This window comes from Candoia aspera, chromosome 4 (genome assembly GCF_035149785.1).
Source record: "Candoia aspera isolate rCanAsp1 chromosome 4, rCanAsp1.hap2, whole genome shotgun sequence".
In the NCBI taxonomy this organism is placed as follows: Eukaryota; Metazoa; Chordata; class Lepidosauria; order Squamata; family Boidae; genus Candoia; species Candoia aspera.
This window is the reverse complement of record NC_086156.1, coordinates 113,485,161-113,501,387: the sequence shown is the minus strand read 5'-3', so window position 1 is coordinate 113,501,387 and position 16,227 is coordinate 113,485,161. Positions and strand designations below refer to the sequence as shown.

The 16,227-nt window shown below is 44.4% G+C and overlaps 1 protein-coding gene across 1 annotated transcript in view; it reads right to left on the bottom strand.

Annotated features, from left to right (window-relative positions):
* The window catches only part of LOC134497167 (uncharacterized), a gene marked incomplete at its 3' end in the record, with an annotated part of 206,844 nt that overhangs the window by 4,579 nt on the left and 186,038 nt on the right, over window positions 1–16,227 (bottom strand). Inside the window, exons 4-5 of the mRNA XM_063302848.1 lie at window positions 1,872–2,189; window positions 1,249–1,325 (exon numbers count right to left, since the gene is read on the bottom strand). Coding sequence (XP_063158918.1) covers window positions 1,249–1,325; window positions 1,872–2,189 — 395 coding nt within the window. The remainder of the gene's footprint in view (window positions 1–1,248; window positions 1,326–1,871; window positions 2,190–16,227) is intronic.

Genomic DNA, 16,227 nt, shown 5'->3' with positions numbered 1-16,227 from the left:
GAGGAGAGGAGAGGAGAGGAGAGGAGAGGAGAGGAGAGGAGAATTGTCCCTTAATTTACAAATGTCTTTGGATATAAAAGTCTCTCTCCATTCACATGATAGATTTCTCTGAAACTATTTTGAGATTATTGGCAACTTCTTATAGGAGTCTGTTCTGTGAAGTGTCCAACCAGTGATCAGGTGTCCAGGCAATTGGTTCTTTTAGATCCAGAGACAATAAGCACACCAGTGGATAAAGAAAGGTTAAGCTTTGTTATAAACTTAAGCAAAGAGATCTAAACAGAAACACAGTTTAACCAGAAACAGTCTAGGCAGATTAAACGGAATATATAAAAAACATAGCATAAAGAAAGAGAAATCATACATACGAAGCAATCTGATCCTATTCCCTTTAGCTGCCTGGAGCTTCCTTAATAAGGACTGCAGGAATACCCCTTAGGATGACAATTTTCTGCAGCACCCAGTGTGCAGAACCTGCACACAAGCTCCCAAATTCAAAAGAACATTCCTTTTTTATCAAAGTCTGGACCTCAAAACTCTTGACCAGGTTTCTGTGGTACCAAGGCTGCAGGACACTACCTTGACCTGTTTATCACATCATCTAAGAGCCTGGGAAGCTATACAGATAATCTAGTGCCTAACAAAAACAATCTGGGGGGTTTCTCTTATCTCTCCCCCGCTCATAAAAGAGATATTTTCTGGAGGGCTGTTGGAGGAGTGGACTTATTCTCCACCCCATGCCAAACAAATTAAATAACAAGCCTGTTAAATATCTGTAGAACTCAATATAAACTCTAATCTTCTTTGGTGAGGTAGGAAAATCAAAATATGTCACTTAACTTCTCGAAATAACAAAGGTCTTCCACATTTCCTCTACGCTCCACCCCTGGAATATTTTAATTAAGTATGAGAGATTTTTCTATAAATATGGAGTGTCAATAAAACAAGAGTTTTTTTATTTTACTTATTTACTTATTTATATTTCAAATTTCATCACCAACCATCTCACTTGAAGAGCGACTCTGGGTGGTTCACAATAAAAGGTTATGTGATTTAAATAAGCAATCGAGAATGATAGGCATACCACAGTGGTTGAACTTCCACACGTCAGAAAGTCAAGTAATCCATTTATCACCAAACTTTTCCCAAATGGCTGAGAAAGATAATTAATCATTTTTTCCCATATTTATTTCCCATTTAATTTCCATGTTGAGCAAAAAGGCAGAGCAATTCCACTCTTCCCCCCACCCGGAAGTTAGTGGAGGGGATGGCAGGTCGAGGCATCCCTGGGTGGGGAGGGGGTGGCAGCAGGAACTGCCAGGGAGCTACCAAAGGCAGGAAGAGAGTCCAAACTCAATGGACCCAGAAGGCTTCTGGGAGAGGGTCTCTGCAATTCCCAACTTTTGGATTTCTTGGCTCTGCCCAGCTGTGGGGAGGGAGTGTCAGGATTAAGGGAATTGAATTTATACATTTATATGGAAGGAATGAGAAATGAGCAACAGGTAGAAAAGAATTTAACTGAGGAGAGTTGGTGGTATTCTGAGAATCAAATGGAATGAACTGAAATATTCATCAAGGAAGAAATGTAGGTAATGAATCTGTATTGGTACCTCCCATGATTTTTTATTTTTTTTAAAAAAATAACTTCCTAGTATATTCTCCTGCCCTAATTTCTCCTTCTTCTCCCACAACCAAGTGCTAGCCAGATATCAAACTGCTTTTTCCAAGATCAGCTCTGGGTTCCCACTTCCTTTCATGGAGGCTTATCTGAACCTTCTCAGTTATAATACACAAACTCAGCTTTCTGTGACTGAATCAACTTGGAGAGTTGTTCTGAGGAAGAGAAAGTTTTTGCTGGGCTTCAGATTCACTTCCTCTCACTGTGTCTCCCACACAATAATAGACTGCCGAGTCCTCCGGCTTCAGGCTGTTCATCTGCAGATAGAGTTGGCTTTTGGAGTTGTCCCTGGAGATGGTGAAGCGTCCCTTCACTTTGTCCGAGTGGTAAGTACTGGAACTTGGATTTATGTGGGCTACCCACTCCAGGCCTTTCCCTGGAGCCTGTCTGAACCAGTTCATGCCGTAACTGCTGAAAGTGAATCCGGAGGCTTGGCAGGAGAGGCGGAGGGACTCTCCAGGCCTTCTCACCTCCCCTCCAGACTCCACCAACTGGCCCTCAGACTGAGCTCCTAAAAAAAATAAGCGTGTTTCAATGAGATCTGCTGTATACAAAAATGGAAAATAGAAGGAAATTCTCTATAGAGGGAAGAATTACCTCTGAGGACTGCCAAAAAGGACACCAAGTTTAGCCACAAGACCATTTTTGCTCCGTCCAACAAATGGAGGGAAATTAATAGGGAAGGCTTCAGGGAAGTGCACAAACTTTGGGTTGGTGGGTGTAGCCTGAAAGGGGAAACCATAGGGCTCCTTTAAAGAGGAAATTGTCTGTCAATTTGCATATTGCTTGGGATAAAAAGAGCCCCTCCGGGCATTGATCTCCTAGATTGCCTTGCACACATCTTACACTGGTGGTTTTCCAGTCCTTTGAAAAATGTAGGCAAAGGGTCTTTTTTTATGGTGAGGACATAGGAGAAAGGGGACGTTTACATTAGAGTAATTAAAACAAAGATATGCAAAAATTCACCACTTCTCAAAAGTGATTCAAGGCAACAGAGAATGAAGATGCACTATTTTTTTTTTTTGAAAGAGACAGGTTCGAGATAGAAATTGCAAAGAACAGCACATCTGAGTGCTGAGCACATTTGTCTACCTTTTCTCCCTGTTTGAAGACACCCAAAATAATTAAATGCTGACCCAGCCATGAAGCACAGTTTATAAGCTGGAGATGAATCAGGGAAATCACAGGGAGAGAAGAACTCAATTGAGCCTGTGGGGTTTTCCTTGCCTATTAGACTGGTTTTTAACTGGACAGTTGCATGGATTTAATCTATTGCTTGCTTTGGGTTGCTATTTTGTGTGGCGTATTTATCAGTAGCCCAGATTTTATTTGGCAAGGTGAGCAGCCCTACTAATTGAAACAACAACAACAACAACAATAATGGCAATAGTAATATCAATATCATATACTAATTAAAATGTCAGGAAATACACTCTCTCTGTGGACTGGGAAATATTTATAAGTCATTTTGCATTCTCCCAAGATTTCAGTCTGTTGTCAACTCAGACATGGGTTCACAGTCAGGGTTGCGGCCTCCCAAGATGTGGAATTTCCTTGAGACCTTTTCAGTGACCGATTACAGAAATGACAGAGAAACAACTAGACACTTGTTTTGTCTCCCCACCCCACCCCCACCCCACACACAGCCAATGGGATTCAGTGTGGCAGCGCTGCCCCCTGGTGTGGAAAGTGAGGAGGGCAGGCCTCTGCCCAATTCCCCATGGAGATCCTTTCCGGGCAAAGATGTCCTCCATGTGATTATGGCCGTTTGGATAGTTAGAAGGGTTATGCCACAGTTGCATTCCCTGCCTGCTGCCACAGCACTCTATGACACCCCATTCCAGCATTCCGTCTGAAGCCAGTCTCATCCAGAGTGGATTGCAAACAGAGAAGCTGTAATTGGAATCTTCCAGGCCATATTAATAATTTTTAGTTTCCTTCTAGCAAACTCTCTGATTGCATACCTGTAACAAAAGAGTCCTAAAGTTCTCACTAGAGGGCTGATTTCTTCTCCTCTGATATATGTACTAGCTCTTTGTTCCTCTTGGCACTCAGGACCCTCTCAGGTCTCAGGATCCTTTCTCAGGAGCCTCTCAGGTCTCATTGGAAAATCCAGCCAACTGGGGCTGAGCTGACTTGCAGAGCGGCTCTGAGGAAGGGAAGGTTTTTGCCAGGCTTCAGACTCACTTCCTCTCACTGTGTCCCTCGCACAGTAATAGACTGCTGAGTCCTCTGGCTTCAGGGTGTTCATGTGCAGATAGAGTTGGCTCTTGGCGTTGTCCCTGGAGGTGGTGAAGCGTCCCTTGACTTTGTCCGAGTAGTAAGTACCAGAACTTGGATTTATGTGGGCCACCCATTCCAGCCCTTTTCCAGGGGCCTGTCGCACCCAGTCCATGTTGTAGCTGCTGAAGTCGAACCCGGAGGCTTGGCAGGAGAGACGGAGGGACTCTCCAGGGCTCCTCACGTCCCCTCCAGACTCCACCAACTGGGCCTCAGACTGGACACCTAGAAAAATAAAGGTGTTTCAATAAGGTCTCCTATGTACAAGAATTAAAATGGAAAAAAAAAAAAAACACTGTATAGAGGGAAGAATTACCTCTGAAGACTGCCAAAAAGGACACCAAGTTTAGCCACAGGATCATTTTTGCTCCTGCTAATGAATGGAGGGAAATTGACAGGAAAGGATTCAGGAAAGTGCACAAACTTGATGTTGGTGGGAGTAGCCTGAAAAGGGAAACCTTGGGGCTCCTTTAAAGGGGAAATTGTGGCCTAATTTACATACTGCCTGGGATAAAAGAGCCCCACAGAGTATTGACATATAGATTTATTTCACACACCTTACACATATGATTTTGAGTTGTTGGGAAATCATCAGAAAAATCAAGGACAGATTTACATTAGTGTAAGAAGCAAAATCTAATAAATCCTCCACAATTCAGCAAAACATTTAAAGGAAAGAGAAAGAAAACACACACTGAGAATATTTTAAAAAGCCACGTTAGAGACCGAAGATGAAAAGTGCAGCACATTTGCTCCACAGTTGTGCCACTGACCATGTTTTTTTCAGGAAACCCAAAGAAGCTGAAGGCAGACGAAGCCATAAGGCACAATTTTCCATCACAGTTGAATTACATTTCCATTTTCAAGTCACTAAATCAGAATCAAATAATTCACAGGCGAAGCAGAAATAGATGGACCCGGTAGGGCCAGTTTTGTTTATTAGATTGGTTTTAACTCAGCGGTTGTATGGATTTTGTACACTGGTTGTTTTTTGGTTGCTATTTTGTGTGGTGTTTGTTGCCCAGAGTTGATTCCACAAGATGGGCAGCTGTACAAACTGCAATAATACTGGATATACTAATGCTAATAACAATGTCACCAAATAAACTTTCTCTGTGACTGAGAAATTTAGACTGCTCGATATTTAACCAAGCTGGCTTCACAGTGAGGATTGTAGCATCCTGAGAAGCGAAGTTTTCTTGAGACCTTTTCAACGATAGAAAAATGCCTCCAAAATGAGATAATGTTCAATAATTCCACCCCAACCTCACATTTAGCCAATACAATTCAGTATGACAACTGTCCCCCCTGGCGTAAAAGGTGAGGAGGGGAGGCATCTACTTAATTCTCCAAGGAGATTCTACTAGAATAATGCTACTACTGGAATACTACTATCTGTCTCTTCACCCAAGAGGGATGGTTATAGCTAGATTGAAGTGAGGCTGCCATGTTCTCCTTATCTTTCTTTAACTCTAAACAGACCAGATTGGCAAATCTGCTCTATACTAATTTTGTATTCTTTTGAAAGGAGAATCATTGTTATGGTCTCAGAAGAAAGGCTACCAGATAACTTTGGTTGTCATTAGGGTGAGATGTGGAGGAAAACATAATTTTATCTTCTATTTCATTTACTTTCCTTTATTTATCCAAAGTTTTGGCCAGTTCCCATTAATAAAACTCCCTTCCTCCTCTCAAGCCATAAGAAAAGGAGTATTAGAGCCAGTTTGGTCTAGTGGTTAAGGCAATGGGCTAGAAACCAGGAGACTATGAGTTCTAGTCCTGTCTTAGGCCTGAAAGCCGGCTGGGTGACCTTGGGCCAGTCCCTCTCTCTCAGCCCAATCCACTTCACAGGGTTGTTGTTGTGGGGAAACTAGGAGGAAAGAATATTAGGTATGTTTGCCACCTTGAGTTATTTATAAAAATAATAAAGGCTGGATAATAAATAAATAAATAACTCACCAGGATGTAACAACAAAAGACATCAAAGACCTTCAATGGCCCAGCAACAGTCGTACTAAGGGAAGACGAGTAATGTAGCTGGGCAGAAAACTGCTGAAGTTCTTTTCTCAGCGGAGGGCTGTAATGGTTGCCTATTCTAAAACACCATCAGATTCATAAGTAGGAATTCAGAGTTATCTGATTTATTAAAGAATAGTATGCAGGATCACAGAGAAAGCTGAGAATGATGAAATCACTCCGAATTCAAACTAAAAACCCTCGGTGCAAATGAAATCCCTCCCCCTGTAGAATCTTCTCAGATCCACAATCCCAGGCGCTCCTAACAGTTTCTGATGGTCTGCGGGAAAAGGCTTTGAACAGATAACGTGACCCAAACACGTTCCATTGTACTGATTTCACATACAGAGCATGGTACAAGGTCTCACAGCAGCCCCCTCCCAAACAGAAACGCGCGTCAGAGCCATGGCATGTGAAACGCCACGATGTATAAACTACATTGAATCAGCGAACATGACAAGGGCACAGGATTAACCTCTGACATTCCACCACCATAATAGGGGAACAAAGGGTATTTTTCCAGTGTCGCTCCCTCCTTTCAAACTGCTCCATCCTTCTTCCTCTCGTTTACATGGAAAAAACATGGAACCACTCTATGGACAAAGAAACCCGCCAGTGAGTCAGAGCTTTGGAATTTCCCACTCACTAGGACACAATTTCTACGAAAGTCCTCCCTTTTCTTGTCTTCTTGTTTCTCTTTTTTTCTATGAGCATAAATATCAATACTTGCAATAATGGGAGATCTTCCTTCTCACTGTTGCGGAATCTCTCTTCCATCTACAACATTTTTGTTTTTTGGACTTGTTGTCATTTTGTATTTTTCCCAAATTTTTCAGAATTATCAAATGGTCAAAAGAAATCAAAGACTATTTTTCCTGGAGTGAGGCCATCCTGTTCCATTCTTCATCCATCCTAGCTTTGCTCATAGAAAATAGGTTTGTCAGTTACATCACATCACGTCACGTCACGTCACGTCACGTCACGTCACTTCACTTCACTTCACTTCACTTCACTTCACTGCTGCTTCTCAGTTATGATATAAAAATTCAACCTTCTGTGACGGAATCAGCTTGGAGAGCTGCTCTGAGGAAGATAAAGTTTTTGCCAGGCAACAAATTCACTTCCTCTCACTCTGTCCCTCGCACAGTAATAGACTGCCGTGTCCTCTGGCTTCAGGTTGTTCATTTGCAAGTAGAGTTGGCTTTTGGAATTGTCTCTGGAGATGGTGAAACGTCCCTTGACTTTGTCCGAGTAGTAAGTGCTAGATGAACTTGGATTTATATATGAAACCCATTCCAGTCCTTTTCCTGGAGCCTGTCTCACCCAGGCTATCCAGGCACTGCTGAAGGTGAATCCAGAGGCTTGGCAGGAGAGGCGGAGGGACTCTCCAGGTTTTCTCACATCCCCTCCAGACTCCACCAACTGGACCTCAGACTGGACTCCTAAAATGAAAGTTGTTTTAAAGGGCTCTCCTGAATACGACAAGAAAACATAGGAAAAAACTGTACAGGGAGGAAACAATTACAACCTCTGAGGACTGCTAGTAAGGACTCCAAGTTCAGTCACAGGATCGTTTTTGCTCCCCCTAAAAACAGAGGGAATTGTCAGTAAAAGATATGGGAAACCAAACAAACTTTCTGTTGGTGGGTGGATCCTGAAAAGGGACACTGTGGGGCTCCTTTAAATGGGATATTGTGTGTCGATTTGCATATCGCTTGGGATAAAAGAGCCCCTCAGGGCATTGACTTCCAGATTTCTTTGCACATCAATTTCATGGCTGATTTTCAAATAGTGTTTCAGTCCTAAGAAAAGGGAGGGCCTGCAGTTTTTCTTTCTTTCTGTGAATTCATAGGAGAAAGGGCCAGTCTTGCAACATTTCACCACATCTCTAAAATAATTCAAAGTAATAGAATAAACTTGTTTAAAGAAACCCTTTTTAAGGACAGGATATAAAAAGGCTAGAACCTCTGAGTTATGAAGATTGCTACACAATTGCTTCTTTAACCTTTGTGTGTTTGTTTTTTTAGAAAACCCCAAGTACATTAACTGGTGACTAAGCCTGGAGGAATGATTTGTAAGCAGCAGTCATTGGGTCTACCCAAGTCACAAAGTCAGGCTTAGATAAATCATTTTATGACCAAATACACTCTCTATATTAAATTTAAAAAAATAAAATAAAATTATATATATATATATATATACACACACATACATATACATATACATATACATATACATATACATATACATATATTGTAAACTCAGACATGGCTTCACAGTGAGGATTATAGTCTCTTTAGAAGTTAAATTGTTTTGAGATCCTTTGAGAGAACTTTGAAGCAAGTAGCAGGAGATATAATCAACCTTGGAAATGAGACCATATTTCTGCAGACTGGTTTGATTTCCCTGTCCACCTCTCCCCCTTTGGCAATACTGCCCCCTGGTGTAAGTGATGGGAGAGTCCCCAAAGAGACTCTTTTGTTCCAGGAGGGGAAGTGAAACTGAGAACAAATGAAGGATCTCTCAGAGATTTAGAAGGTCTAGTGAGAAATCCAAACTGTTCTTGTTTCCTCATAGGAAATTGGTTTTGAAGAATTTATTTATTTATTCATTCATTCATTCATTCATTCATTCAATTTGTGGCCCATCTCAGACCAGTGGGTGGCTAACAACAACAACAACAACAACAACAACAATGATGATGATGATGACGATAATAATAATAATAATAATAATAATAATAATAATAATAATAAAAACCATCAAACAATTAAATGTAAATACAGCAAAGAGGCCTTAAACACCATTGGTCTCAGCACAACCATGAAATGGGGTCCTTGGTGCACTTGGGACCCCAGGCCTGGGCATAAAGCCAGGTCTTTTAGGCCTTCCAAAAAGCCAAATTGGTAGGAGCCCTCCTAATCCCAGGTGGGAGGATGATCCAGGGGGCAGGCAACAGAGCAAAAAAGGCACATCTCCTGGTCCCCAACAGTGGACATTCCTTGGCTGAAGGGACCCAGAGCATGCCCATCCTGCCAGACTGGATTGGGTGGGTAGAAACAACTGGGAGGAGATGGTCCCAAGCCATGAAGAGCTTTAAAGGAGACAACCGGCACCTTGAACTGCACCCAGAAACACACCGGCAACCAATGCAGCTCCCGAAGCAGTGGTGTTACATATGCCGAGTCACTGACACTATTTACAACCTGGGCAGCTGCATTCTGTACCAGCTGAAACTTCCTGATGCTCTTCAAGTGCAGCCCCATGTAGAGCGCATTGCAATAGTCCAAATGGGAGGTCACGAGGGCATGAGTGATAGTGAGTAGAGCCTCCCAGTCCAGGAATGGGTGCAAAGGCTCTCTTAGCCACAGCTGCCACCTGCTCTTCCAGCAGGAGCCATGAGTCCAAGAGGACCCCAAATTGTGCACTGGCTCCATCTGGGCAGTTCCACCCAATCCATGACCAAGGATGGAAAAACCTTGGTACTGGGAGGCCCAAACACCCAAAACCACTCAGTCAGAGCCCATTGTGCCCCATCCAGGCCCCTACAGCCTCCAGGCACTGAGATAGGACATCCACGGCATCAATCAGACAGCCTGGGCTGTAGTATAAAGCTGGGTATCAGAATACTGATGAGACCTCACCCCAAACTGTCAGATCACCTCACCGAGCAGCCTCATGTAGATGTTAAACAAGAGGGGTGAGAGAATTGAGCCCTATGGCACCCCACACAGTAGGGGCCATGGGATGGACCTCTCACCTCCTATCAACACCAACTGGAACTGACCCCAGAGGAAGGAGGAGAACCAGCACAACACAGTGTCGCCTACTCCCAACTCCCAAAGCCAGTCCAGAAGGATACCATGATCAATGGTATCAAAGGCTGCCGAGAGGTCTAGAAGAGCCAGGATGGAAGTACTGCCTCCATCCTGATCCCTCCAGAGGTCATCCAAGGGTGCAATCAGTGCTGTTTCAGTCCCATATCCCAGCTTGAATCCTGACTGAAAGGGGTCCAGAGCCCTTTGAAGGTGCCATGCGTGACCACTTTCTCAACAACCTTCCCTAAAAAGGGAAGTCTGGAGACTGGTAGAAAACTATCCAGATTAGTTGGGTCGAGCAATGGCCCCCGTGAGGGGGTCATCTTTAAGAGCCAGTGGAACCACCTCCTCCCTCAAAGAGAAATTAACCACTGCCCAGACCCAATCAGGAGTCGTTTCCCAAGCAGCCTTGACCAGCCAGGAGGGGCACAGATCTAACACAGAAGTGGCCAAACTAACAGCTAGGAGAACCCTGTCCACTTCCTCTTGTTCAGTGGGCTTGAACTCTTGCCAGATAACCATGAAAGATTCAGCCCCCATAGCCTCCACTGGCCCTGCATCAAGGCTGGAGTTCAACGCAGAGCGGATGTGAACGACTTTATCTGCCAGATGCTCAGCATATTCCTCACAGTGGCCCTGAAGGTAGACTCCCTCCGAAGGAGGGTCCAGGTCACCTGAAACAGGCCCACTGTGTGGCTATCTGCAGGCACAACAAGGGTGGAGAAATAATTATGTTGAACTGCCCTTACCGCTATGCGGTAGGCTCCAATTGAGCTCTAGCTTGTGTTCGATTATCTTCACTCTTTGTCGTCCATTGCCCTCTTAAGCTACCTCGACTCCTCCGTATGCCACAGGGAGTTATGGGAACCATGGGCATGGAGAGGCTGTTCAGGCACGATCTGGTTCAAAGCCCTGGCCACCCTCCCATTCCAGGTGGCTACCAAGGATTTAGTCAGGCCGTGAAGCAGATTTTCAGGACACCACCGCAAGCTCCCTCTGAAACCCAGTTGAGTCCATCCGTATCCTGGGGTGGGCCAATCTAATAGGCCCGCCTCCCTGTGGAGGGGATGGGTCCAGAGAACTGGAGCCTCACCAAGAACTGATCTCAACATGACAGAGGAGAAACCAATACCTCCCTCAATTTCAGAACACTCTGAAATGAAACCAGAGTTAATGCGATGTACACTATTGTAATGGTACTTTGGAAAGACCTTGGGAGACAGGGCGAAGAGATGCTGCCTAAAGAGCAGTCAGATAAGAGACAGCAGAGCCCATAGCTGGATAGTGGGAGAAGCAAAAGGCTCAGAAGGGACCCTTCCTAAGTTCTCAGGCAGTAAATGAGATGGTGGGAGAATTGCACTTCCACACTTACAAGATTATGTTCTGACCTATGACTACTCATTCAGTGACCGATCAGTTATAACGGCATTGAACGAATGGTGGTTACGACCGTTCCTTGGAGTTCTGGCTGTTCCAGCACCCCTGTGGTCACATGATCACAATCTGGGCACTTGGCAACTGGTTTGCACTCATGACTCCTGGTTGCAGCACCCCACAGTCATGGGATTTCCAACCTTCCCTGCTGCCTTCCCAAGAAAGTCAGTGGAGAAGCCGGCAGAAGAGGTCACAAGTCACTGGGGTTAGTCTCCCCCACCCACACACGCTCTCCAGCCCCTCTGCCCTTGCACCACACCAGCCATTCACACACCTCTGTACGTCCTTCCTGACTTGCACCATGCCTCTGGTAAACCCCCTCGCACTATAGCGTACCGCTGACCCACACTGCAACAGTTGCATACCCCCTCACACCATATGTACCCCCTCAAACCCTCCCTGACCCTCACTGTGCTCCTCATGCACCCCCTACATCCCTCGCATACCATCCCTGAACAGCATCACCCCTCTTGCGTACTTCTCACACCCTTGTGCATGCTCCCTGACCCTCAACATGCCTGTCACACACCCACTTGCACCCTCGCACACCCTTCCCAACCTTCACCTAAACCCACTCACTCCCCCTCCCCATCCAGCAGTAGCCACTTACCTGCCTGCCAGCCTCGCCCTTGCAACTTCCTGCCAGCTTCCGCCCTGACTCTGGTTCTGGGAAAACAGCAGGAAGTTGCCTCGCCTAACAACCAGAGGATTTGGTTAATGTTGACAACCAGAACAACAGGGATTGCCGTCGCTAAATGATGTGGTTGTGCTTTACAACCACATTGCTTAGTGATGGAAATCCCAGTCAAAATTGTTGTTGTAAGTTGATGACTACCTGTATGGGAACGTCAAGTGTCAAAACAGATATTTTTAATTCTTACTACATAGGACGATGGGAAGGGTTACCTTTGATTAAAAAAGAAAATGTAGCTTTGCAAGGTGGAAGTTTTGGAGCTGATTTTCCTTAGTCACATACCAGAAGCTACAGGTCTACAAGGTGAGACCATAAGATATTTTTTTTATTTTATTTTTTTCCCCTTTAATGTCCCAAAGATGCTGAGGGATTCCAATCTGTCCACAACCCAGAGTGGGGAGGATGCCAGGTGGAGGCCTCCCTTCATTCAAACGCAGTGGGAGCAATAACCATTGAGCAGCTACCCGAAGGCAGGAAGGCAGTGCAAAATAGAGAGACTCAGAGGGCTTCTGGGAGAGGGGGTTGGCAGTTGGCAACGCTTGGCTCTCCTGGCTCTGCCTGGCTGAAGGGAGAGGGGTTCAGGATTAAGGGAACTTAATCTATATTCCATACAGATTAATGTAGAAGTAATGGAAAAGGAACAAAATTTAGAAAAGTATTAAACTGAGGAGAGTTGGTGATATTCAGAGAATAGAATGGGATTGAATAACACAATAATAAAAGAAGAAAGAAAAGGAGGAAATGAATCCATATTTCTCCCTCTAATGAAAGCTTAATTTCTTAAAACTGTCCAGTTCATTCCACTGCCCTGAGGTTTCCTTCTTGTCCCCCATACAAGGACTAGCTTTCAAAGATTGGATTTGTGCTCCCACTGGCTACGATGGGGATTTATCTGCTGCTTCTCAGTTCAAAGAAACACATTCAGCCTTGCATGACTGAACAAACTTGGAGGAACGCTCAGAGGAAGGGAAGGTTCTTGCTTGGCGTCAGACTCACTTTCTCTCACTGTGTTTACAGTATTGCACAGGAATAGACTGCCGTGTCCTCTGGCTTCAAGCTGTTCATTTGCAGATACCGCTGGTTGCAGAAATCGTTCCTGGAGATGGTGAAGCGTCCCTTGACTTTATCCGAGTAGTAAGTGCTAGATGAGCCTGGACTTACGTGGGCCACCCATTCCAGTCCTTTCCCTGGAGCCTGTCTCAACCAGTCCACGTAATCACTCCTGAAGTTGAATCCGAGGCTTGGCAGGTGAGACGGAGGGACTCTCCAGGCCTTCTCAGGTCCCCTCCAGACTCCACCAACTGGACCTCTGAACAGACACCTAAAAAAAAAAAGTATTTCATTGAGCTCTTCTGCATACAAGAAGTAAGATGGAAAGATCCTGACAAGCAAAGAAAGAATTACCTCTGAGGCCTACTAGTAAAGACACCAAGTTTACCCAGGGGATCATTTTTGCTCCCAAAAGTGAATGGGGGGAATTGACAGGAAAGGATTCAGGAAAGTGCACCAACTTTGTGTTGGTGGGTGTTGCCTAAGAAAGGAAACCATGGGGCTCCTTTAAAGGGGAAATTGTGCCTTGATTTACATAATAGTTCTGATAAAAGAGCCCCTCAGGACATTCATGTAAAGATTTCTGTGCTCACTCCTTATAAACATGATTTTTAAATAACATTCTGAACCAAAAAACAGTTAAGACAGGCACGCATTGGCATTGCTGTTGTTGTTGTTGTTGTTATTTAGGAAAATGGGCAGGTTTACACTGGAGTAAGTAGGGTAAGGTCTGATAAAACCTCCACAGTTCAGGAAAGCGTTTAAAGGTGAGAGAAAGAAAACAGGCACTGAGCTTAATTTAAATAGCCATGTCAGAGACCACAAATGAAAAGCATGGTGCATGTGAGTTCAGGATGTTTGCTCCACAGCTGCTCCCTTGACCACGTTCTTTGGAAGAAACACAACACAGCTGAATGCCGACCAAGCCAAAAGGCAACGTTTATAAGCCACAGTTGAATTGCGGTTACACATCTGATTTGCAAAAGCATAATCAAAGACACCAGAGGCAAAGCAGAAAGAGCTCAACCCTGTGGGGTCTTTTTTTTTTTTTTTTTTTGTATATTGGTTTTAACTTGGCAGTTTTATGGATTTTTACACTGGTTGTTCTTGGTGGCTATTTTGTCTGTTGTTTTTATTGGTTGTTAGCTGCCCAGAATTGATTCCACAAGGTGAGAAGGTATAGAAATTGAAATAAGAATACTAAGAATACTAAGATTACTACTATTAATTATAATGCTATCATCTTCACAGAATCTGTATAACGACCAAGTAGCAACAGTAAGAACAGACCACGGAACAACAGACTGGTTTAAGATTGGGAAAGGAGTATGGCAGGGCTGTATACTCTCACCCTACCTATTCAACTTGTATGCAGAACACATCATGCGACAAGCTGGCCTTGAGGAATCCAAGGCTGGAGTTAAAATCTCTGGAAGAAACATTAACAATCTCAGATATGCAGATGATACCACTTTGATGGCTGAAAGTGAAGAGGAACTGAGGAGCCTTATGATGAAGGTGAAAGAAGAAAGTGCAAAAGCTGGTTTGCAGCTAAACCTCAAAAAAACCAAGATTATGGCAACCAGCTTGATTGATAACTGGCAAATAGAGGGAGAAAATGTAGAAGCAGTGAAAGACTTTGTATTCCTAGGTGCAAAGATTACTGCAGATGCTGACTGCCGTCAGGAAATCAGAAGACGCTTAATCCTTGGAAGAAGAGCAATGACCAATCTCGATAAAATAGTTAAGAGCAGAGACATCACACTGACAACAAAGGCCCGCATAGTTAAAGCAATGGTGTTCCCTGTAGTAACATATGGCTGCGAGAGCTGGACCATAAGGAAGGCTGAGCGAAGGAAGATCGATGCTTTTGAACTGTGGTGTTGGAGGAAAATTCTGAGAGTGCCTTGGACTGCAAGAAGATCCAACCAGTCCATCCTCCAGGAAATAAAGCCAGACTGCTCACTTGAGGGAATGATATTAAAGGCAAAACTGAAATACTTTGGCCACATAATGAGAAGACAGGACATCCTGGAGAAGATGCTGATGCTAGGGAGAGTGGAAGGCAAAAGGAAGAGGGGCCGACCAAGGGCAAGATGGATGGATGATATTCTAGAGGGGACGGACTCGTCCCTGGGGGAGCTGGGGGTGTTGACGACCAACAGGAAGCTCTGGCGTGGGCTGGTCCATGAAGTCATGAAGAGTCGGAAGCGACTAAACGAATAAACAACAAGTCTCCAAAAATTCAGTTTGCTGTATACTTAGCAAAGTACATCTGTGGTCAACTCAGACCTGGTTTCCCAGTGAGGGTTATAGCTTCTTGAGATATTACATTTTCTTGAGATCGTTTCAGTGAACTTTAAAGATCATTATAGAAAATAATAATTGTGACTCCAAAATGAGACTCTGTATGCAGACCCTTGATTTATTTCCCCACCCCACCTCCACTCCATGCATGGGCAATGCAGGTAATGCGACAACACTGCCCCCCTCTGTAAAAGGGGAGGAGGACAGGCATCTACCTTTTTTTCTAGGATTCCAACTGAGGCAGAGAGAGAACATGAAGGTTTTCCCGGAGATCTAAGCATGTCTAGTGACACATCCGAAGCAGCTGTTGTCTTACCTGACTGGAAATTCCTTTTCAACTGTTACTCTATGTCAGATTGTATTTTCTGGGGTGGGGGAACTCTTATTTTTATTCATAAATCCAATTAAGTCATGGAAGAATATTTCAGGAAGCACCTAAAATGTCATCTAGTCATCTATGTCACCTCGTACCAACCATCCCTATCAGCCAGATCCTGTCTGCACACCTCCAACCAAAACGAGCTCTTCTAGGAAGATTGAGGCAAGGCTAACCTGTTCTTCCTTCATCCTACAAAGTACAGAGTTTGTAGGGTTGATAATCTGTTAAGATTTAGTCACCGACCATATGTCAACAACAGCTTACTTAGCATTCTGATGGAGTAGGAAGGGATAAGTAAGATGGAGTGGGATGGAGGGAGCGCATCCATCCTGGCTCTTCTTGACCTCTCAGCGGCTTTCGATACCATCGACCATGGTATCCTTTTGGGTCGGCTCAGGGAGTTGGGGGTGGGCAGCATAGTTCTGCCCTGGTTCACCTCCTTCCTCCAGGGCCGGTCCCAATCAGTGGTGATAGGGGAGGAGAGATCGACCCCATGGCCCCTTCTTTGTGGGCTGCCGCAGGGATCTCCTTTTTAAGATCTACATGAAACCGCTGGGTGAGATCATCTGTA